Below are 23,369 nucleotides of genomic sequence, written 5' to 3' on the forward strand. Positions count from 1 at the left end.
ATTTCATCAACACAACAAACAACTTAATCATAAAAGTCCATCAATCAATGAACGGAAAGTGTCACCGCCGCAATCCACCACTTCAGTTCGCTGTCACTATTGATCCGATCGGCCAAACTGGAATGTAGACACTTTTGCGGTCCGATTTCATGTCAACACAGTTTATTTCTTACCGGCTGCCTCTCTGCTCATCAAAAGATCATCCAGTTGTACACAGGTTGGATAGGATCTGTGATTCAAAAGTCCGCAAACTCCTGTCCTCTTTGTTTGGCGGCTCTCACTTGCATCTTCTTTTTTTTTCTTGTCCGTCCCTCTTTTAGGTCCGTGTGGAAGCGCGTGGTTCTTTTTTTTTTTTTCCATCTTTTTTTTCTTTTCTGATTTGACTTCACACTCATTAATAATCCTTTAAGATAATGACTAATACTTACAGCTAATAGACCGATGGCACCCTGGACTGTCGCCGCCCATTCAAAGTTCAGGCGCTGTGTGATAAGGCCGCCCACTATGGGACCGTAAAACATCCTTCGAAACAAACGTCCCCGTTAACGTTTAAACCCCAAACAATCAAATGCAAGCAGCAGTGGAAAAACTGGTTCTGGACTCACCCCGTGGACCAAAACGCACCAAACAAACCAGACACCATTCCGAGAGTGCTCAGTCCCTCTTCAAACCCTTGTTCGCTGCAAATGAAAGAGCGTGGAGGATTAAAAAACATCAACAACTACACGTCATGTGTGTGTGGAACAAACACGGAGGAGAGGCTCACTGTGCGCATGTGATGATCTCAGGGAATGTGGGGATTGCAGTCATGCCCAGAGAAAATCCAATCAGGCCGAGCATGAGGACCAGCAACCACAACTGACTTTACATATAGAAAAAAAACACAACATAAAGAAGAGAAGCCATACCTTTACTCACCTGTTCGAAACTTCTATTCTAGTCATTTTGTTTTTGATAAAATTCCTGAACCTTTTTATTTTTTTAAGAGATAACCAGGTAATGTTACAACCTTGTTGCCACAAGTACTTGTGGACTAATTTTACAGATGTGTTTTTTTTTTTTAAATCAGCTTGAACTAAACACAATATTTTAACAAAACAAAGTAATCAGATTTTTATAAAAAGGGAATCTTCAAAAAACTGTAATTGATCCAGAACAGGAAAGGAATCTTGCACTTGTTTTTCTTAATTAAAATAAAAGGTCTTTGACTATAAATTCCCATTTTCTTGGTGTAAAAAAAATGTGTCTCAGTCTTCTCAAAAACAAGATAAAGGTTTATTGTTAATAAAAAGACAAAAACTTTGTGTTGTGACTTAGCATTTTACATTTTAAATGGATCAAAATGTTTTGAGTAAAGTGTCACATTAAGCACCAATATTGATGTATCGTACGCTGCACGATACATCTAAATATTTTAAATGTCAAACTTACAAACAAGCTCAAATTCTTCCCTACACCTGTTTCATCAACAATGACAACGCTCTAGTGTTTCTGACGGATTTACTTGCTGATTGCAGTTGAAAATACGTTCCCGAAACAAACCGTCACCTCTTGATGTGAAAGAACGGCGCAGGACCGAGCAGAAAGAAACAAGCAGCAGTGATGACTCCTCCCGTCACTGTGAATCCTATCCTTGTGCCCTGGTGAGCAACAACTCACGTTAAAATTACAACTAACTGCGCATTCTTGATCGTGTTTGACCGCTTTAAACACTCACAGGATATTTATCTGTGAAATAACCAATCACAGGGGACGCCAGACAATACGGCAAGGACAAACCGATCATTATTAGTCCCACGTAGCCAGATGAGAGATTAAACTGAGAGGAACAGAAAAGAAAGAAAGAAAGAAAAAAAAACGTTAACATGATGCATAAGCAATAAAAGGTTCAACTGATTTTATATGAAGTAAGCAACGTACCGTTTTCATGGCAAACAGCGACAAGGTGGCATCAATGAACCCCAGCCCTGCACTTAGCGTTCCTATCACAAAGCAAATCAGCAGGACTTCTCCATGGAAGAGCAGTCTAAAGAACGAGTCTTTGGATGGTTCAGCCTCTGATTTAAAAAAATAAAAAATACCTCAATGTCAGAAAAAAGGAAAAACATCAAAATGACAGAAAATGATGTGTCGAATATTCAAACTCCTACCAATGGAGGGCAACACATAAATGTTGAAAGGAACCATGATCAGAAGCAGACATCCGAGAAGCAAAAAAGGGACTTCGTATCCAAAGGAGTGGTAGAACCAGCCTCCCACAGGAGGCCCCAGAATGAGCCCGAGCCCGGTGAAAATCTCCAAGCTTCCCTGAAGAATCAAAGTATGGATGAGTAATCAGAACACAGAGAGCCGCAGAAGTTTTCGTCATATTTTGACGCGTTTCAAGCACATAACATGAAGAAGTCTTTTTCACCGGGACCAGCGCAGAGTGGTGAATGTTTGGGAACTGGAGGAGATTGTGCAGTTTTCAAAGATTTTTACAGTTAAAAGTCCAAAGAGTGAACCGTGTTCAAGCACTTCTTCAAGACACCACCATGCCTTACAGTGAGGATGGAGAGATCATGTTATGTTTTTCCTCTCACCGTTCAGTTTGGTCTTATCTGACCTGAGAACCTTCTCGCCTTGTCGTTCACAATAGTGCAGTATTTTGTGTCGGTCTATCATACAGATTCCCATAAAAAAAACAAAAAAAAAACATTGAAGTTTGAAGTAATATGACAAAATTCTTATTATTTTAGCTTAGCATCAAAAAAGCACAAAAGCTAAAAAGGAGACAAACAGTGAAAGACATTTAAAAAAAGATGAAAAAAAAGCAACTCCATGCATGATCACCTTCCTGAAATGATTGGTTAAGTCATTTTTTTTTGTGATTTTGGGGGGAAAAAAACAAACAAAATATATATATATATATTTCACCAACGTTGTGGGCAAGAAAATGATTTCAATATGACGACAACATGGGAAAAATAAACAATTTCTAGCCAACACATAGTGAACAAGTGAATGAGAGCAGCAGAGTATTCCTCATGGGACTGAGATGTACATAACTGAACCAACACATACCAGCTCAAACTACTTTCCTGTTTTCTCAAGACTAACGTCTCAGCTGCATACCGGTCAGACAAAGGAAGTCTGCTCACCAAAACAGTCGCCACATTGTTTGGGAAGATTTTCGCCGTCATGGCAAAAGTGGAGGTCATGGCACCAGCGAAGCCCACGGCGTCGACAGACCTCACTATAAAGCACAGGCTAATGAAGGGGGCCCCCGCAGGGGCCCGATCGAGTAATCTGCCGTGAAATAAAAAGAAGAGATGACTTGGCACGTGAACGAATCGAGTCACTTCAGTGATTCAATTCAAATAGTTTCAAGCACAACGTAGTGTTTCACTTTTACAGTTAAATTAGTGAAATAGATACATTTTCCAGTCTTAATTCACTGCACTAGTACATCTGTGGCCTACAAACATTAATAAAGTTGCTCACCCAAACATGATGGTGCACACCGACGATACAAAAAGTCCTGCGATTAGCATAAATTTTGCTCCGATCTGGACAATCTGCAAAAAGAAAAAAAAAAAAAAAAAAGAGGGACACCTGCTGAATCGGGAGCTGAAAAATTACATATGTGCTGATGAAATACTGTCATGTACTTACATATCTTCCCATCACCATAGAACCTATTAAATTGCAGACAGCATAGCACCCAAATATTAGACCAACCACAGTCTGACTGGCTCCCTTCTTTACTGCCTGCAAGGGAAGATTAATGCAAAGTGATTAAGAAACTCAGCTGTAGCAGTAGGTGGTGATGTTAAAAAAAAAAAAGGATATCAAAGCATAACCACAATATAGATCGGCAAAACAAAACGAGAGTCATTGTCCACATGAATGAATATTAATCGTTCGTTTTATTTACTTTTTTTTTAAGCAGAATTAAATAAATACTTACCTGTTTCATAAAATGTGGTAAAATGTACTTTTGACCAAACCAGTGTAGATGATCTCACCTCCTGGCACAGTTTGCACATCTTTAACATTGTTCAGGCTGGTTTTATCCATTTTAAAACCAGTTCTGTTGTGCGTTAGATCCCTGCTGGATCTAACTGCGTCTAGATTTAAGCAATCTGATCTCGTCCGTAAGATCAATGACCACCGAAGCTCAAGCGTGTCAAACTGGTAGATGCTGGTAAACCAGCGTAACTTTCCACATTGAAACAAACTCAACATTAACACGCCTGCTCCAAAATCGACACCTTCAGGCTCGACTGAAATGTGTGCAATTAGCACGGAAGAGCTAATTGCCTTCGGGGTCGGGGAGTTTTAAGAACAAGAAAGAGATAGATTGAGCTAGAGGTAAAAAAAAATTATGATAAAAAGTGTGCTAGAAGGAGTCGAGACTATGTTTTCATACCTAAGATGACCGTCTCCACTCTGAAGCATGCTGCAAGCAGTGCTGGTCCACGACATGAAATAGGTGCAATTGAACAAAAACGTAGAACTACTTTCCAAACCTTTCAACTTCAAACGGCTCCTTGAAATTGGGCTGTCCCAATTTTAGATGTGGTTCTTAAAACAAATTTCAGGGAACTCATACGGCTGCTTTAGGCAACACCCCATTGAATGACATCACACCACACGACTACTTATTAACTACTGATACCACAATTACGTTTTTAAAGGATCCTTGCGACTGTCGTGTTATCGATGCCGAGTTATACTCAAAGCAACAACTAAATCACTAATGAATATCGTAAGTATCGATCTGCAAAGTGGGAATGATAACACCATTTTCTCCATTTTGACCTACATTTTTACTTGCAACAGCCAGTAAAACACCACGGTTTTATGATATTTATATGAGTATTTAGGACAACAAATTTTTTTTTTAACAAACTAACTATTTGTCCTGCAGTTGCAAAAAGTCAAAGATATCCTATTGAATATAGAAATGTTAAGTATACGTGTGACAGTTATTTTTGAGTCATAGGCTTCAGCAAAAATATGGAATAACCCCTTCTAAAGATTACGTGGTCATTTTATTTGTATAAAAAGCTAATAATAGACGGTTAAATCCCACAGGAGTTGAAACCGAGGACGTTCAAACCACCAAATGTCAATCACAATGACAAACGATCGCATCCCCTACTCCAACATCTCTCTGCCCGAAAAGATTTGCAAGAAGAAAGCAAAGTCTAAGCCAGTAAATACCAAATATCTGCTAATTTTATACCAAATATCTATTTTGGTAAGTTTATCTTTTACATTATAAAAATATTTGTAGTGATTGAAACTAAGTGTACCAAACACAAATAATATTTGCATAAATTTGATTTTGCTTCCAAACTTTTACCTGAAGTGTTGATTTTTTTTCTTCTTTTTTCTATATCTCATGTATTTCAGTCCATAAACAAATAACCATTTCCCAAAATTCACAAGTTAATAAATGTAAAGAAATACTATTACATTATTCAGGCTCACTTCAGGAGAAATTCAACAGTTAACAAAAAAAAAGAAAAAAAAAAGATTTGAGATTTATTTCGCATTATTCTGACCTTCTTTAACTTACCTCATTAGGGAAAAAGGGGCCTAATATAGAGTAGCAGATCATTGAACTAAAATTAACGGATGCCAACGAAATTAAAGTGAGAATCTGTATTCTTGTCATTCTGGTAGGTTGTTCTGTTGTTTCAGCTGGAAAGGAGTTTTCTGCTGGGGGAAAARGGGGAACAGAAACAGAAATACTAAGGTTTGAACTTTTTCAGTCTGAACAGCTTTATGCTCTTTTGCATCAGGAGCAAAATCAAAATCATCGCAAACTCATCGTTGGCTCTCTAGCTAATTTACAGCGAGAGGAATTTGATGCATATTTACTACGGAGTTACAAAAAGTTCCCACTCACCTGCCTGCTGGGAACCAACATGCGCGTCCATTTTTTATTTTTTATAATTCAAACTATTTTTCAGACTTAAGGTACTTCCAGGTAGTGATACACAAGCGAACAGGTATCCTGAAAACACATTTAAATGCCGCCGCTACTCTCCCGGCTCCAAGCTGAGTGAACACAAGCTCCCGCACAGCACCGACGGCGAACACGGTCGATATGAGAAACTTCCTAAGTGACTTTAGGGTCAACCTTTTCAAAATAAAAGCCCACTTCCGGTTAGCGGTATAACAATAATGCATTTGTCATGGCTGTGGATACGGAGAACATGGAAAAACAGCAAAAACAATACAAAACCTGAGGAAAATAATAACAAAAAAGAAACGGACAAAGGAGAAAACGGGGGAGAAAATGCAAAGAAGGAACACAACAGGGGAAAAAATATATCAATGTAAGATATAAATAAATACACAGAATATGGAAAAAAATTTTAAAAAATAAAATGTGAAGTCATTTTTTACTAAAAAATACAGAATATGAAAAAGTGAGAAAAACAAATAACAAATGAAAATAGAATGGAAATTACAGTAATGATCATGTTAAAATAACACATCTGAAAATGATAAACAGCTATTAATTTATGTTGCGCTTTTTTTTCTGAAGTACCCGTGAACAGGAGATTGGACGGACAGAGAAATTACTTCACAAATAAAACAGCAGCAAAACATTGCAGATAAATAGATTTTATTACATTTTGGCTAACCCTTAGGTCTTTATTATTATTTTTTTCCATCACAGAATAAGAGAAATAAAATCTGGCTGCAAACTCTTCATTAGGCAGTATTGCTGATGACTGGTGAACACTGTCTTTAAAGTTGCACAGAGGGGAAAAAGCATTGTAAAATGAAATCATTGCACTTCTTGTTGCTTCAAGGTTTTCCCCTTAAAGTAATTTGAAACAAACATTCAATAATAATTTATCTTTTTTTATACATTAGCACCAAATTTACACAAATCTCACTCCTACAGCTCACTGCAACAACTTATAAATACACTTTTGCAAAATTATTTTCTTTTTTTTTGTCTACAGATGTAACATCACAAAATATTTGGTAAGTAAAAACAAAAGAAATGAAAGCAAAAAATGTTAGCAACGTATAAGCACTTCTTATCTAAGCGTAGGTCACTTGCTAAATCCACAGTGTAGCAAGCGGCTTTATATTTTCCTTTGCAATTACAACATCAGTTCTGTGTAGGCAGGGTTATTGCACAAAAGCTCTATCTATTCAAAGCAGCACTGATTTCCAAATAGTGAAACTAAAGCACTTCACATTCAAATGCAGGATTCAAGTAGCATCATAAACACCCAGCAAAAAAAGAGAGCAAGATTTCACTTTAGCTTACATATGGCACTCAAAGACTCAATCAACCAGCAACTGGAGGATTTCTGTAAGCAAAAACAGTGTTTGGGCTACAGAATTACACGAAATATGATTGAATGTACAAATGTAAAATGCAAGCCTCAATGAAATATTACTGCCTCACTGAATCGAATTGTATTATTTTTGCCAAAAGATGGATTTTAACGCCCATTGCATCACTTCATAGAAGTAACATAAATACGATGCCAAACTTTGCTCAGGTCTTTCAGATGCAATGACTCACTCATTGAAAGCATGTAGCAAAACAAATTAAACAAATCTCGCATTAATCCTGGCCTGGAATGAGATTTGAATCAGCAAAGTTAGCGAAATCCTAAAAACAGCTAATAATAAAACCAGCCTTCTTTACCGGATTCCTTTTAAACAAATTTCAAAAAGTGCAACATTTGTGTTAGATATCCTATGGTATGGCTTAGAGGCAATGTATTCTGAATTTCAAACTCCATTCTACCCTCAGAAATTGCATTTGTTTAATGCGGAATGACTATAAATTATGTAAAGACTTATTATATTTATTTATAATATTTATTCTAAGTTATATTTCTGAATTACAGCATTAAGTCAAAGTTCTGGATAAATTGCTTCCATCAGTACTTGACAAGCTGACTTTGCTTTCAATACTAACTGTGAATCACAGGTATGCGAACAGTCAAATAAAAAATAAAAAAATCTGGGAAAAAATTTAATAAATGTGTCTCAGTCCCGAGCATCAGAGTCTAATACCAGTACAGAACAGCAACATCGGCAAAACGACTCTTCATTTCAGTCTTTGAGTCACATTGGCCAAGGCGACGGCAAATGCCTGCACGGCGGAGAAAGGGTACTGGAAATCCAGGATGTAAGCGTTCCCGTCTATTCGCCCAAACTGCATCACCTGAAACAACAGAGAACATCAGAAACACATCAGGGATCTCTTATTGTTTCAGAAAGTTATTTGGTCACCATTAAAACTCTTGCGTCGTTGCTTTTCACATTACCTGCCTGCCATCCAGCTCTATCTGAAAATTCTTTGCTGACTCCTGAGTGACCCGACCGCCAAAGTCAAGCTGATAGACCTGCGTAGCCTCGTTCCAGAGCGGCTGCTTATTGGCCATGACATAGACGAACCCTTGGCTACCTAAACTGCGGTCCTCTCTTTCGTTGGCTTTGCGGCACTTGATCTCTTCCAGCTCGCTTGCCATACGCAGGCTCCTCTTGTTCTTCCAGCTCTTTTTGCTACTCTGGTTCTGGTTCATGAGCTCGTCTCCACTAATGAACAGCTCTGGTTCGCTTTCGGAGCTGTCCTGGAACTCGTTCGTCGTCCTGCTCATTTTCTTAGTCTTATTGAGTTGCTCTCTCTGCCCCTTGGGCTTCTTCTTCTCTCTACTGCCGAGCCTTGGGCTGGATATGAGGGTGTTGAAGTCCGAGAGCGCCCGCCCTTCCTTTCTCGATCTGCTCTCAGAGACTGTGGGCATGTTGCCCTCCTCTGCCCTGCTGTCAAGCCTTTTGCGGCTCTTCTTGCTATAGCGTTCCGGCTCCTGGGGAACGGGGCTTTCGTTAAGGGATGACGGCTCGGGAAAATTGTTGGCAGACTCTGCTTGGTCTTCTGTGGCACTTTTGGATGGGATCAACTCAGTGGGCGGGGGAGGAGGTGGTAGCGGAGGTGGTGGAGGTGGAGCGGTGGGAGGAGGTGGGGAGAGTAGAGGCTTTTCTAAAATCTGATGAGTTTTGGTCGGCAGGGGAGGAGCGGGAGGATCTTGCATTGGTGGTGGACAGGGGTAAGGGTTCCAAGGATGTAAACTGACAGGGTGAAGCTGAAGTCCAGCGCATGAGCTAGCTCCAGGATACAATGGAGGGAGAGGACAGCAAGCCAAGTTAGCCAAGTTTGGAGGGTACCCTGGTGGTAAGACCAAGCTAGGATCCTGTTGGGCAAAGGACACCGAGGTGACTACCTCATTTGGGGAACACTGTGGCGGAGGATTCTGTAGGGTCTGGAGTGGAGGTCCACTGTGACCCACACCTGGGGGGAAAGGTGAGAGGGATATCTGATATCCTGATGGGAAGGTAAGAGTGCTCGTGTTCAGACTGGTTGGAGGCTTTGTTGTGAGGACAAAAGGAAGCCGAGTAACGTCCAAGTGTTGAGCCTGACTGATAATGAGAGAGGGTGGTTTAGGATTTCCTGGTGGCGGGGCTAACATCGTCTGCTCTGGAGTAAGCCAGAAGTCCTCTGCGGTGGAGGTGTCCCACTGATAAGGCGGAGGGCGTTTGACTGTCATACTGCCATCACCCAGATTCAACTGACGAACAGATTTCTCAAGGTGACACTGCTGATTTAGTGTCTCGTCTTCAGTAAACGCAGAGTTTACGTACACTGTTCTGTCCCTGCTGTTATCKACTGCTCCCAGTAGACTGTAAGACGACTGAGACGCCAGCGGTGAGGCACTTTTGGAGTGCACTATGATGGTGCTGTGATGAGCCCCTTTGCCTGGCGGGAAGTCTTGCCTTACGACCGTGCCGCCTGCAATGCCACTACTTGTAGTCCCCCCTCCAGTTACACTGACACTGGTGCTACTGCTGTTACTGCTGCACTGTGTGCATGTATACAATGCAGTGGGCACCCTCTGCTGGTATGAAAGCGACAACGCGCTGTTCATTTTCGCCTTGGTGGGCAAAGTCCTCGAGCTGTCCATCATCTGTGGCACTTTGAGTCCCAAATCTCTGCGCTCACGACGTAGAGTGGCATGGATCAGACTGCTGTCGATTTTCTGAGGAGGAGGAAGAGTAGCAGTTACCTGATTGGCCGGATCAGGGTACGGAGGAGGGTCTCCGCTTGGTATAGAATACCGAGGGACAGACAGACGACTCAAAGTGGCTGAGCTGTATGGTAGTTGAATTTTTTTATTTTCAGTGGAAGTCACTTTAAGAGTTGCCGAACCTCCAATGCCATGAACAGAGTATGCATTCTGATTGCGAATGAGGCGTCTCCGTGGACGACACACCTCCTCTACATTGCCACTGCTGTCAAAGGTGGTGATCCGTTCGTACCCCAGAGGGGTTGGGTACTGCAAGGTGACTGGGTGAAGCAAAAATTCGTCTTTCTTGAGGCAGGGATCGGGAGCCAGGACACTTGGGCTGTCACAGTTTGTAATGAACGTTTGAGGAGCAGCGGCTGCTGTAGCCGCTGCCGCAGACACCACGGTCCCTGGGTATGGAGGTGGGGGGTTTATCTTCCTCATCTGGAGCTCCACAGCTCCGTCTGTGTCGCTGAAGGAAGGAGGTAACGTCCGTGGAAGAGTCGGCTTCAGCGTGTGTGCGTGGTCCCCCCTGTCCAGCTCAGGCACAGCAGTGGGAGGAGGGATTGAAGGAAGGAGATGAATCTGCTGCAAGGAAATGGTTGGATAGCTAGTGGGAGGCGGCGGCAGTGACATCTGCATTTTGAGCTGCTGCTGCATTTGTTGGTGCTGCCTCTGCATCTGTTGATGCTGCTGCTGGATCTGCTGATGCTGCTGCTGCAGCTGCTGCTGCTGCTGCCGCATCTCCTGGATCTGCTGCCTGATCTGCTGCTGCTGCTGCTGCATCTGCTGCTGCTGCTGCTGCATCTGCTCGTGCTGCAGCTGCATCTGGTGCTGCTGCTGTTGGATTTGCTGCTGTTGCTGAAACTGTTGAGTTGCCACCTGCTGTTGGGCCGGTTGCATTGGCGGGTGCTGTTGAGCCTGGTGTTGATGATGTTGGGCCTGTTGGTGTAGAGTCTGTGGGTGATGCATCTGCTGCAGCTGTTGATGTTGTGGCTGTTGTTGTTGTTGTTGTTGCTGCTGCTGCTGCTGCTGTTGTGTCTGGGACGGATGGTGGTGTTGCTGCTGTTGTGACTGGGACGGATGGTGGTGTTGCTGCTGTTGTGACTGGGACGGATGGTGCTGTTGTTGCTGCTGTTGTTGCAGTTGATGATGATGCATCTTCTGCTGCTGTTGCTGCTGCAGCTGCTGCTGCGTTTGCACAGTATGGGACTGTTTCGATGGCTGCTGGCGAGGCTGCTGTGAGTGAGCCCGCTGCGAGTGAGGCTGTGGGGGTAGATGGTGAGGAGGTGGTGGGGGAGGCAGAGTACCAGGGAGAAGAGGACCCATGTCTAGCCCACTGAAAATCCCCTGACTATGATTTGAGTATCTAGTTGGAACGGGGTATGGTGACGCAACAGCATCTTGGCCATGATCAGGGACGGGGACTGAGGCTGAGGCAGCCGCCGCCGCAGCCGCTGCTGCGGCTGTGGCTGTTGGATTGGTTAGTACGTCAAGTTGAATGTTCTGATTGGCCAGGAGGGATTGAACAAGTCCGATACTTTGAGTTGGAGACATGGCTTGAGCTGGGCTGTGGATGGGAGCGATGGGAATATTGACGGTACAGGATGGGTTGTCTCCGGATACTCCAGACGGCCCCATCACTTTAAGAAGACACAGAGCAAAAATTTAGCCAGACATTGAAATCTCATCGTATATTAATAATTTTACATGTTTTTTTCCATTTAAAATTGTGCTGTCGTTGGTACCTGGTAGGTCATCCTCGTCCTCACTGAACACATTGGGGTTGAACACAGGCAGGCTCATGAAGTCATGAGAAATCTTTCGCACTTCCGGAAGGTAGATAGTCATCTGCCTCGGTTGCAGATGAAGCAAACTAGTCTTATAGATCACTGAAGCAAAAGAATACACAAAGAAGAATAAAAAAAAAAAACATGAATCAAAAAATTGTTTTGTAGACAAATCATACATGCATCGAACATTTTTGGGAGATTTACCTGCACCAAGATTGGCTGGGAGGAAAGAGGCGAGTCCTACAATTTTGAACTTTGTTCCCCAAATGTTAGATGTGACTTGGGCAAGGTAGCTGTGCTATGGAAGAGTAAAAATAGAAAATTACTAAATTAGTCTGCATGAGCCTCTGCCACAACCAGGTTTTATTAACTGGATTTTATTTAGACTTTTTTAGACTTAGTTGTATATTTAACAAATAGACATAAAGAAATCTAACAAAAATACTGCAGTATCAGGATTATAACTGGTGAACTTGTTGATTATGCAATCGGTTGGTTTCCTGCATAAGATGAACAAACTAGTGGAAGATTATTTCCCTGGTTTTACTTGGCCTTAAATGTGATTCACTGAACATCTCCAAATATTTTCACCTTATTTCACGTTTTCACTCTGATACCACCAAATGAATTTCAGTGGTGACAGTAATCAAATAGTAATACGAAGCTTGTAAGTTTGACTCCAGTTTTCTACACCACAGGCCAAAGTATATAAAGGCCAGACATTGAATGTCGAGATGCTGATCAGACTGACTGACCCTGAGCTATTTTGCAGTGAAGCTGTTAGACATACTTGAAAAGACTTGAAGCTTTAAGATAGGCTACATATCGACACAGGGAGATTTATTCATAAAAAATATGAAATCCTTTCTCATCAAAACCTCTCATATAATTTCACCCCCATCTTAACAATTATGCACAGCTTTGTGTTGCTTGACTACATAAAACCCCAACAAAACACAATAGAATTTGTGGTTGTAATGTGGCAAAATGTGAGTATGAACATTACATTATCAAGGTACGGCGAATGTCTTATATGCTATGTTTGAAGACGTCAACAGCTTTGACAAATAATTTTGAGTAAAGGTCAAAAGTACCTCTGTGTTTCCATCCATTGTAAACTCACGGCGGGTCAGACTGGGTGACCGAACCGGAGGTTTTTTAGTCGGTAGCCGTGGTGACCGTTGCCCTTCTTGATTGGCGCGTGAAAGTTTGGGGGATTTTCTTGAATCCATATTTAACCTAAGAAAAATATATATATTGTTAGACTTGTTAAAATAACAGCATCAATAGACAAATCCTGAATTTGCAAAGGCTTCGTCAACATAATTTCCGATGAGGCAACCTGTTTCCGCGGGATAACTTTGGCGACTTCTTCCCCACCCACTCGTCACTCAAGTCTATGTCACTGGAGTCGGAGCAGTTACAGCTGTCCGTGTAGGAGATCATGGGATTCACACACACGTCCTCTGGAACAAGAAACACAAGCGGTACTGAAGATTACCGAGCAAAAAGATGTCTGACGCAAAAAAAAACAAAACAAAAAAAAACGAACGTGGCATTAAATTTCTGTTGCATAAAAATGATTTAACGAGCCAAATGCTCGGTCCTCGCACAGGCTATTTCTGAATCAGGCCACAAATCATGTTACATCAGAGAGGAGACTGCGTTTGTTCTTCCTCCTGGCAAATGGTTAGAACACAGCACTCATATCCCTTCTGGAAAGCAATAAAAGTGTGTTTGAGCACCTGTGTTTTTATCTCCTATCCAATGCTGCCTTATGGCTCATCTGTCCTCACCAAAAAACTACATAAAAATAGAGATACATCAATAAGGTATTCTGAGCCAGTTTGGAACAATTCTTTAAGTATTTCACACACAAAAAATAAAATGTCCAGCAGCCAACTGCTAAGATCTTGTTGACATGCCTGTGTAAATTAGTCCTGATTGTGTTAATAAGCTATTTTCAGAGAAGAATCAGCTGGCTCACGTTGCCCTTTCCCTTTAGTTTGGCTTTAGTCGCATTGATTACTGCAACAATGTCTTCACAGCTCTGCCTGAAAAATCGATCAGCATCAGCTGCAGCAGATGCAGAACGCTGCTGCTCGTGATCTCACTAAGACCAGGAAGACAGAGCACATCACCCATTAAACATTAAAATATGTTTGTTAGTTTATAAGTCACTGATTGGCTTAGCACCAAAATTTGTTGTATACCATTTGTCATTCCAGGCTACTCAGGTTTTCTGGTTCTACCCTGCTCTGCATCCCCTGAACCAGAATTCAGCTTCTATGCTGCACAAAACTGGATCAAACTTTCAGAAAACTGTAAAACAGCCAAGCAAGAATTTGGTATTTATTTACAGAAAACGAGGAATGGTCAAATTAACGAAAAAAGATGCAGTCCTTACACACCTCAAACAATGCAAAGAAAACAAGTTAATATTCATTTAGAAACAACAATACTAATGTTTTAACTCAGGAAGAGTTCAGAAATTTATATTTTGTGGATAAAATATAGATTTTCAATGGGGTTCAGTGCAGTGGTCCGTTAATGTTTTTCAGAAAAGTTTTATTTGATGATTTTGATGATGGCTTTTGTTTCATAATTGGTGACTGTGTTGTTTTTATGATGTAAAGCACTGAATTTTTGCTGCAATGTACTATACAAATAACCTTGACTGGATTTTCTTAATTAAAAGGATGCACAAAGATTTTATAACTTGACAGCTCTATCGTATATGTAGCTGTTTTAGATCCAACAGAAACTGAATAACTAACAACAACATATCTTTTGTTTGCTGAAATATTTTCAGACTGAAAATGATTTATAGTTTTGCTGCAATTAATAATTAGGACGAAGAAAAATCTGTTTTTTTAAAGTATTTGAGAGGCTGATCAACATTCAGGGTAGATGAAGGGAAAATTTGCTCTCCGATTGCTCCGTGCATCTCTGAAAAACACACACAATTTCTGATKAATATTAGGGTCAATTGTGACTCACCAGGCTTGCCTTCAGTTTTTGGATCCATAATGACAAACTCAGGCCTGAGCTTACTGATGCGCCTTCCCTTGAGAATAGGCACCAGCCCCCCGAGATACTCCAGGTACAGCGTGTAGCAGGGGCCGCCTGTCTCAGGACTATCCTCCGCTCGCTTCATGGTGCAGTGCAGCCGCTCGTTCCCGGACGTGGGGTAGCTGACAAAGTCGCGGATGTTGTTGGGGTCAGGAATCGGAGGCTGGAACAGAGAAATGAAAGATTTCTGGCTGCTCAAGGGGACAATATGAAAATGTGAGTGGTGTCTGCTAATGTCCGATGACCTCTGCTCGCTTCCCCAGCAGGATCAGCATGACCTAGCCACACAACTGCAGGTTTTAGGAAGTACGCCGAAGCGAAATACCTTGATGGTCGGTATAAAAGCAGAGGTAACGTAAGAGCAGAGCAGCGAGGGCATGTTCAGCTTCCCAACGTCCTTCTCTTCGCGCAGGGCGCTCGCAATACCCTGCTGGCACAAGAGCTGGAGACTGGCCACCCTGTGCTCCACACGCACCACATAGAGAGCTGGTCCGCATGCAAGGAACAGGCGGGAGTCTCTGTGACCCCAGCAGATAGTGGTGATGGGCCTCTGAAACAGAGCAACCAAAGATCTTCTATTGTTAGAACACGCTGGACACTTCTACGGTATTTATGTAACTAACCGTCTCAGACATGAAGCCTTGCAAAAGTTTTCATATTCAATGGTGTTTTCAACACTGCCACATTTTAACCAAAAATTTGTACCATGTAAACACTTTCATTTTATATGGAACTTCATAAAGTGGTGCATAGTTTTTAAGGGAAATGAAAATCTGCAAAGTGAGGCAGACGTTTGTACTATCAGACCCCAACCTGAATGAATACTTTAATTATTGGGGGTACGTCTCTTTAAACTTAGTAGAGGCAAAGATGGACATTTTCGCTAATTTTTTTTTTGCCTAAAGTAGCTGAAGTTTGGTCCGATTAGATGGTGAGCATCTGCAGACAGCAAGTCTTACCACAACTTCTACATTTGAAGGTCCAGACTGGCATTTAATTGAGGCCTGATACTGTAGCTCTTCTGTTGTGATGTTTTTTTCCTTTACTTATTATTACTCTTATTATTATTTTAGCATATATTTTTCTTGTATTATTTTTCTTTTTCTTTTCATCAACTTATTTTGTTATTTTTGTACAGCACTTTGGTGCAGTTTTAAACCTGTTTTTAAAGTGCTATATTAATACATTTGACATTGACATTGACTTTGATCTAATCTGTTCCATTGTAGGTCAGGTTTAGGTTCATTGTTGTGCTGAAAGGTAAACTTTCACCCCAGTCTCTACCCTGTATTTAGCTCCACGCATGTTCCCATCAACTCTATGTTTCCCGTCTCTGCTGAAGAATGGCGTTCCATATCATGATGACGCCACCGTTATTTTTAATTGTGTTGTTGGTGTGTTCAGGGTGGTGTTTGATGGTAGTTTTCCACCAAATATGGTGATATGTTTGCAAGTAACAAAAGATGTATTGTTGTCTTTCCACTTAGCGATTATGCACTTTGTGTGGGTCTATTGCATAAAATCACAACGGGATACATTAAAGTTTCTGTTTGCTAACCGACAAAATATGGAAAGGCTCAAGCTTTCTGCCTATCTTTTGTAAGAAACTTTATAAATATTTAGTTTCTTTATATTGCTATCTTCTAAGATCTTTATAACAATAAAAAACTAAAGAAACTATGCCTAAAAAAAATTGTAGCCAGGAGATCTAAGCGATGCCAATCAACCTTCTGGATGCTGCTCAATTTGCTAGTGGTGGGAAAACAACTTACCGTTACAGGAAAACAGGTTGTTTCTGACTGTGTGGTGTATTTCTGCAGTTAATACGAAGAGCACTGGGCGAGGCCGCAGGAGCTTGATTTTTTTTCATAGATTATCTGTCTTRTACTGCCACGATATAATGATTAAAAAAAAATGTTTTTAAGAAAAGTTTCATATTGCAGCTTTACAGAGAGACTAACCTGTGCAGGTGTTTCCAGAGTGTATATGTGCTCTCCTTGTACATTGTAGAACTTAACAAGAGCATTTCTCATGATGGATGCACAAGCCGTGTCGGCTGGGAGCCCGTGTTTCTCCATGCCAGCCACAGCCAAGAGGTCTCCCTGAGAGCACCACTGGGCTTCCACATCTATAGCGAGGAAAATTAAATCAGAGAGAAATCTGCCGACAATAAAGTCGTAATTTTTACTCATGTGGGCTGGAACCTGAAGAGGCAATAACAGCATTTGTCAATAAACAAATTCAAGACCTAGAATTGGTCTGGTCCAAGTCCTGTTCTTGAGAGCTAGCGTCCCGCAAACTTTCAGATACTTCCCTTCTCCAACACCCCAGCAGGGATGCATCTAACAGTTACAGAATTGAAGCTATCTGGGCCCTGACTTGGGCACCCCTAAATTTGGATGATTAAAGTCAAGACACCATGACTTTAATGCCTACCTTACCTTAACCAAATCTGAAAACTGTACCTTGTTGCATCGTCATACTGTGGGATCGTACCTTTCAGTCCTGAACGGATAATAGCCGGAGAGAGATCATCATAGTTGTTCATCAAACTGATATCTCCTGATAAGAAGGTGACTGTCAACAAAGGCTTGACTCTTCGGACTTGGAAGAAGGAAGAAAAGTACATGTCCATTCATTGCTTTGTTAGGCGTTTGCCGTGAGCAGAGAGAGGGAAGAAACGGTCGTACCTAAAGGCAGGATATTGTCATCGGAGTCCGTGTCGCTCTCTGTGCTGTCCTCGACCAGGAAGTCGGGGCAGTTCCACGACATGCTGACGATGCCGTCAGACTCGTGTAGCAGCACGTGAGCGAGCATCCGTCCGTGACAGTCCATCACTATTACCTGCCCATCTGCTGTCCCAAACAACACCTACGCGTAAAGTTGTTCAATAACAACAACTATGTTAGTAATAACTAACCGCCGCTAAACGGAGACAGCATTTTGGTAACGCTATACGCATACCACCGAGGATGTTTTGATACTAGAAACTCAGCAGAGCGTCGTGTACCTGCTGGTCATCAGGTGTCCAGATGCCACAGGTGATCTGACTCTCCAGGTTGATCTCTGAGGACCAGTGTCTCTGCCCGCTGACCGAGCCGACTAACACAAAGCCATCCCTGTAAGCGATGAGGGCTTGGGTGCCGTCGTGTGACCAAGTAAAATCACTCACCTGAAGGGTAATAAGATATACTGTTAGGGGTATTGGTGTGAAACAACTAAAGCGATGACGAGGTTTATATTTGTAACAAATGCATGCTGCATTATTCCTGAAACACAATAATGAAATTGCACACCTGGGCTCCTCTGTCATTCACTAACTCCACAGACCACCTTCCCTCATACTGGATCCATACAAAGATGCCTCCTTCCATGTCACAGGTAGCCAGCTTCTGGAAGGGCTCATTCCAGCGCACCAAGACAACCTGCAAAGGAGCAAAGCAAGCAGCTTTCTTCCATTTTCTAAAAGCACAGGTACAGCTGTCCACGGAGAGAAACTTTCAGGAGTAATGTGCTGCATAAACACGAGTCTAAAAAAAGACTTTGAGGCAGAACAGGCTTTTAAGAGCCAAAGCAGTTGGAAGGAGAGTCAGCACACAGGCGGATAAAAATAGCACCAGCAAGAAACATGTACTAATAATAAGACCAGCAATAAGTTCATGAATGCAATAAGGTCCTTTGGAGCAAAGAAAGCGACTTTAAGCAAAAGCTGAAAATTATTTAATTCTTACTTATCGTTTTTTAGGAATAGTCCACATTTGAGGAGCCCTTTGATTGTGTCCAAGTTTCAACCATCTGATCCCAACTTGTTAAAGCAAATTGGGAGGCTCAAGAGCAGCCCGGGAACCACAATGGAAACCACCAAAACACCAGGTTTGTTGATTTGCCCACACGGATAAACCAAGTTCCTTTTTTTGAGAGACGTTTTAAAGTCAGAGTAGAAAAATGATGAGCAGTTCTGCTGCTAGCACAGTAGCAATATGCTAAGGGTTTGTTTAATTGCCTGCAGTATTGGTGCGTCTTACAGAATGGGTGTAGAAAATATCTAAATTCTTCAGCTCCATCCAAAATGAACAGCCAGTTGAGTCACACGCAGGCTAATTATACAATAAACCTATTAACACTTTCTTGAGAATGGTTGGGTATAGGTACAAGTGTAAACGTTGCGTTGAAGGGCGTGACCAACAGCAGCTTATTTGGATTTAAGGTGACAAGAGGCCCTCACCTCACTGTTGTGTCCTCGCAAGTTAAAGTTGATTCTCTGCGGTGTACTTCTATCCCTCCGGCAGTGACTAGAAGTGAACGTCACCCCGACGACTCCTCTCCCGTTCCCCGTGGCGAGCCAGCCCTCCTCGTAGTAGCGTCTCCGGCATACCGGCTTGTCCTTCTCGCTCTTGGGGACGCGGCCCTTCCACGAGAGGCAGAGGATGTTGGAGTCGCTGCACAGGATGGGACCATGTTCCACGGCGGCCAACATCCCTACTGACTGGCCAGGCTGCTGAGCGAGACAAGAGGAGAGGCTTCAGGTGATAGATCAACACACATTAGAGTAGAATTTTGAGGTAGACGATAATGATAATGATCATAATAAGTAGTTTTCCACGTTTTTATAAGCGTGGTATGCATATTCGGATCCTCTGAGCCAATGCTTTCTGCTACTTTTTCTCCAGATACAGCTGCAGGAAGTTTGGGCTAGCTTTGCACACCTGGAGACTGAAATGTTTGCAAAGTAGCTCTAGCTCGGACTGTATTAGAGCATTGATCCATGAACAGCAATTATTTTCAAGTTTTTCCACAGTTTCAGAGACTCAAACTTCCTGTAGACAGTCCTGAACTGAATTTTACTCAAGGATATAATGGGAAAGAGACCCTGAACACAATGGCATGCCACACTCTTCAGATCTTTGCTGGTAGAATATATAATTTCCCTTTCACCTTACAATAGAGGGCTACTTTATATTGGTCAAAGAGGCCATGTGAAACAAAGATTAACACACCGCAGTGTGTTAATCAAACCAGCAACAAACAATATAGGCAGGAAAATAACTCCCTAAAACCAGGTGATTTAAAGTGTTTTGTTTTGTTTTGTTTTGTTTTAGAAAATTCTGTGCAATTAAATTTTGACTGGCAGCACGAATTTTAACAAGTACGAGTGAATCACTAAGTGTGCCAGGCTGTTCATAATGTTCTTGCTGTAGTCCCTATTATTCACTGCTCATGGAGCAGGTCCAGAATTTGTCTGTAGGTTACATCATCACTACAGCTCTATTTATTATCATTCACAAAATGAAATTAAATCATGTAGATAAAATACGTGAAATTCTGAGAATGCAAACAAGAGCTATGTCCTTTCTTTTATGCCAAAAGGGGAATATCAACAAGAAGTATCCTCTTCTACCACACTTTTTTTTTTTTAAAAAGCTAATCATTCGACATGTTACAAATTTGAGGTCCCCAATTTAAGTCGGTGTCATTTTCTACACATATTTGATGTATGCTGGCTGACATTATGTTATGTAATGTCATGGGTGGTGGGGAATTGGCTAAACCCAATTCAGTATCGACAATTTGACAGCGGCTTGAAATACCTCATAGTTCCTGGGCATGTTGAATCAAAATGTGTCCTCTGAAGGTGTCCATATTTTCATCCAGATGATGCACTGAAGGGTAATGGCTGTTTTCCTGTTGTTGCTTAAAAGGGGACCTATAATAGGGAGGTAAAATGCATCATACAGCCAGAGGGTATCCAGCTCTTCCTTCATTCATTCATGCATTCATGCATTCATCCAGCCACTCATCCAAATCTGCACTTTAGAATTTGCCATTTGAAGATGCGTGCCACCTCAGATGCCCGTCACCCATCCCGGAGACTTGTGCAATCCTGTTGCAGTGCAGGAAGAAAAAATAATAATAATCATTTTAAAAAGACGTCGGGGACGGGAGGAAGACAGAAAGAAAAACGCAGCAGTTCAACAAATAAAGGACGGAGAAATTTCTAGCTGAAAAACAGCGGTGTCATTCAGAGCATCGCCGTTCATATTTAGTGTTTCTCAGTCTCTATGCAACGCCAACACTGCAATGAAGAGCTAGTCTCCATGGGTACTGATGCTGTCCTCGCCTTATTGTTACCGGCAGAGCAGAAATTAAACACAGATATTTACTCAAACGTCGCAAATATTACATAAACCCTTCAATGTTTAGAGCATCTGAACTGTGGTGTAAACGTCAATAAGCTGTTAAAATAGCAACGATTTATATTTGTCTAAAGCCTCCGTATAATCATCGACTTGGAGTGAATTATGAGTCAAAGACAAAGCAGCTCTTTTAGAAATCTCACAAAATGACAGGTTACATCTGACGCTTTCTTATTCATAGGCGTCTCATATACCCGCATCACCCAGCTGTCTGAGTGAGTCAGAGCTCATTTCGAGACGAATGTAAGGGCTTAGAAATTACACATGCGCCACTTATATTAAATAGGTTTAAATTTCAATTAATCAAAAGCGGTACGTACCTGTCACCAAGATAAGAATATATATATGTTAGTCCTAAAATGACAGACAGTTCCGTAATGTTGCCAGGCGCTTCTCCTTTGGCGCACTTTGTGCTTGTGCCTTTAAGAGGGGTTGCCATGAGGCAGGTAGCGTGGAAATGCTGCAGGGGTTTTTCCAGCGCGGATTCAGCCCGTGCGCCAAACGCTAATGTTGACGGCTACAGGGACAACTAAATGTACCAGCTCCAATTTCCATTTTATATAATCTCCCATCACCCAGAGGCTAATTTATCGTTCAAACGCTTCCAAGTGTTTTCTGCTTCACGCAAACGGGGGTTTCCGTTTTGATGGCAACCTCGTTCGGCGCACCCACTCTCTGTAACGTACCTGTCGTGCAGTTTGCAGCTGTGATTTCTGGCAGAAATGCACGATCTGCATTTTTCGTTCGTCGCGTCCTTGTCATGGCTGTTGCCGTGAGCGTCGTTAGGTTTGCAATTTTACTATTTGTTTCCAAGAAATCAGTGAAGACATGCTAAAGATGTAAGACTGCAACTTAATAATATTTTACAATTTCTTTGACTGAAGTTACCAAACTAACTAACTAACTAACTAACTAAATAAATAAATAAATAAATAAATAAATAAATAAATAAATAAATAAATAAATAAATAAATAAATACAAATAAAAATAGACCGTGTAACAAGATTTAAACCACGTGCTTTTGACATTTACCTAATTGTTGAGTTTTTACTTTTATGGAAAAATAAAATATCATCACATATTGGGGCACATTGGGGGTTTTTAACACTATTTTTTATAATAATAGCACGAAAATGACATTAACAGTATAAAGCAGAACAATAAAATTTTGACTATTATAACATTTCATACATATTTTACTGGTGGTGGCTGTTTCCTAGACATAGATAGACAAAGTCACTTTATTGTCATTCAACTGTACATTTAAATTTAATTTGATACGATAAAATAAAATAAAATAAAATAAAATACGATCAATTTTTAATTTAATTTAATTAATACATTTAATTTAATTTAAATTTGAGCGCAATTTCGTTGCAAGGCTTGAATAGTAACAAAACAAATAAATAGTACATGTCACTTCCAGGGAACTTTCAAAATAAGTCCCTATTTGGTGACTTACACCAAATATAGCCACACTATCTGGTGTTGTATTGGGTTTGGCTATAAATATAAATATATAAATGCCAAAGGCAATTCCCAAAACTTCCCATAAGTTTATCTAAACTTTTTTTTTAGTTTAAATAAAATAAAAATCACCACCTCTTTTTTGCCAAAAGATGATTTAGCCAAAAAAGGACAAAAACAACAACAACAACAACAACAAAAAACACTTTTGGCAAAAATAACTTAGGCCATTATTTTAGGAAAGTGATCATTTACATCCAGACCGACTTGAGGCGTTTGCTAATAACAAATATAAAAGGTTCAGGGTAAATTTGATTGTATATTTCTATATATTCAAGTTTGGATTCAGGGATGTTGCATAGTGGCCTAGATTGTCAAAATCTATAACATTAAGGCTATTTTACCAAAAAAGAGGATTGAGCAACATAACTTATGACCTGGGTAGCTAAACAAGGGATGAATGATCCATCCATTGCTAATCTCCGTGATCATTGGACAGGGTAAACACTGGACAGGACACCAGTCCATCTCAGTGACACACAAGAAGACAGATAATACGCGCACACATTCACGTCTGAACAGAAAAAGTCTCATTATGCAAATATTGATATTTCCTCAAAAAAGAAAAAAAAAGAAAAAGAAACTAAACCATTTTGATCACTATGACTTCATCTTGAAAACAACTGATAGCACCATTGTTAAGATTCATATTTTTATTTCATCAGAAACATTGGAGCACTCTAACTCC

General features: G+C 41.1%; 2 protein-coding genes across 6 annotated transcripts in view; both read right to left on the bottom strand.

Moving 5' to 3' along the window:
• The window catches only part of slc18b1 (solute carrier family 18 member B1), a 14,768-nt gene extending 8,585 nt beyond the window's left edge, over window positions 1-6,183 (bottom strand). Inside the window, exons 1-12 of one of the 4 annotated variants that reach the window (XM_008399093.2) lie at window positions 5,900-6,174; window positions 5,567-5,709; window positions 3,655-3,750; window positions 3,484-3,557; window positions 3,141-3,288; window positions 2,151-2,307; window positions 1,921-2,057; window positions 1,718-1,819; window positions 1,549-1,640; window positions 767-862; window positions 606-680; window positions 429-522 (exon numbers count right to left, since the gene is read on the bottom strand). In XM_008399093.2, coding sequence (XP_008397315.1) covers window positions 429-522; window positions 606-680; window positions 767-862; window positions 1,549-1,640; window positions 1,718-1,819; window positions 1,921-2,057; window positions 2,151-2,307; window positions 3,141-3,288; window positions 3,484-3,557; window positions 3,655-3,750; window positions 5,567-5,709; window positions 5,900-5,930 — 1,245 coding nt within the window. In that variant the 5' untranslated portion in view covers window positions 5,931-6,174. Of the gene's footprint in view, window positions 1-396; window positions 523-605; window positions 681-766; window positions 863-1,548; window positions 1,641-1,717; window positions 1,820-1,920; window positions 2,058-2,150; window positions 2,308-3,140; window positions 3,289-3,483; window positions 3,558-3,654; window positions 3,751-3,949; window positions 5,313-5,566; window positions 5,710-5,899 lie in introns of those variants that run through there. The other 3 variants (XM_008399094.2, XM_008399095.2, XM_008399096.2) reach the window with 3 other exon arrangements.
• A 680-nt stretch (window positions 6,184-6,863) lies between these two features.
• Window positions 6,864-21,578, bottom strand: tulp4b (TUB like protein 4b). 2 transcript variants are annotated; one of them, XM_008399091.2, is made up of 17 exons: window positions 21,474-21,578; window positions 20,802-20,840; window positions 20,548-20,663; window positions 19,185-19,457; window positions 18,256-18,384; window positions 17,970-18,131; window positions 17,650-17,830; window positions 17,456-17,563; window positions 16,921-17,087; window positions 15,285-15,509; window positions 14,888-15,122; window positions 13,230-13,353; window positions 12,982-13,126; window positions 12,092-12,185; window positions 11,843-11,986; window positions 8,301-11,737; window positions 6,864-8,197 (listed from the first exon to the last, which is right to left on the bottom strand). In XM_008399091.2, the coding sequence occupies exons 3-17, from the start codon at window positions 20,563-20,565 to the stop codon at window positions 8,081-8,083; spliced, it is 5,559 nt and encodes a 1,852-aa protein (XP_008397313.1). In that variant the 5' UTR covers window positions 20,566-20,663; window positions 20,802-20,840; window positions 21,474-21,578; the 3' UTR covers window positions 6,864-8,080. The 2 variants fall into 2 exon arrangements, with proteins under 2 accessions (XP_008397313.1, XP_008397312.1); XM_008399090.2 differs by having other exon boundaries at window positions 20,548-20,840.
• Between the last annotated feature and the right edge of the window lie 1,791 nt (window positions 21,579-23,369).

Source organism: Poecilia reticulata, linkage group LG22, assembly GCF_000633615.1.
Source record: "Poecilia reticulata strain Guanapo linkage group LG22, Guppy_female_1.0+MT, whole genome shotgun sequence".
NCBI lineage: Eukaryota > Metazoa > Chordata > Actinopteri > Cyprinodontiformes > Poeciliidae > Poecilia > Poecilia reticulata.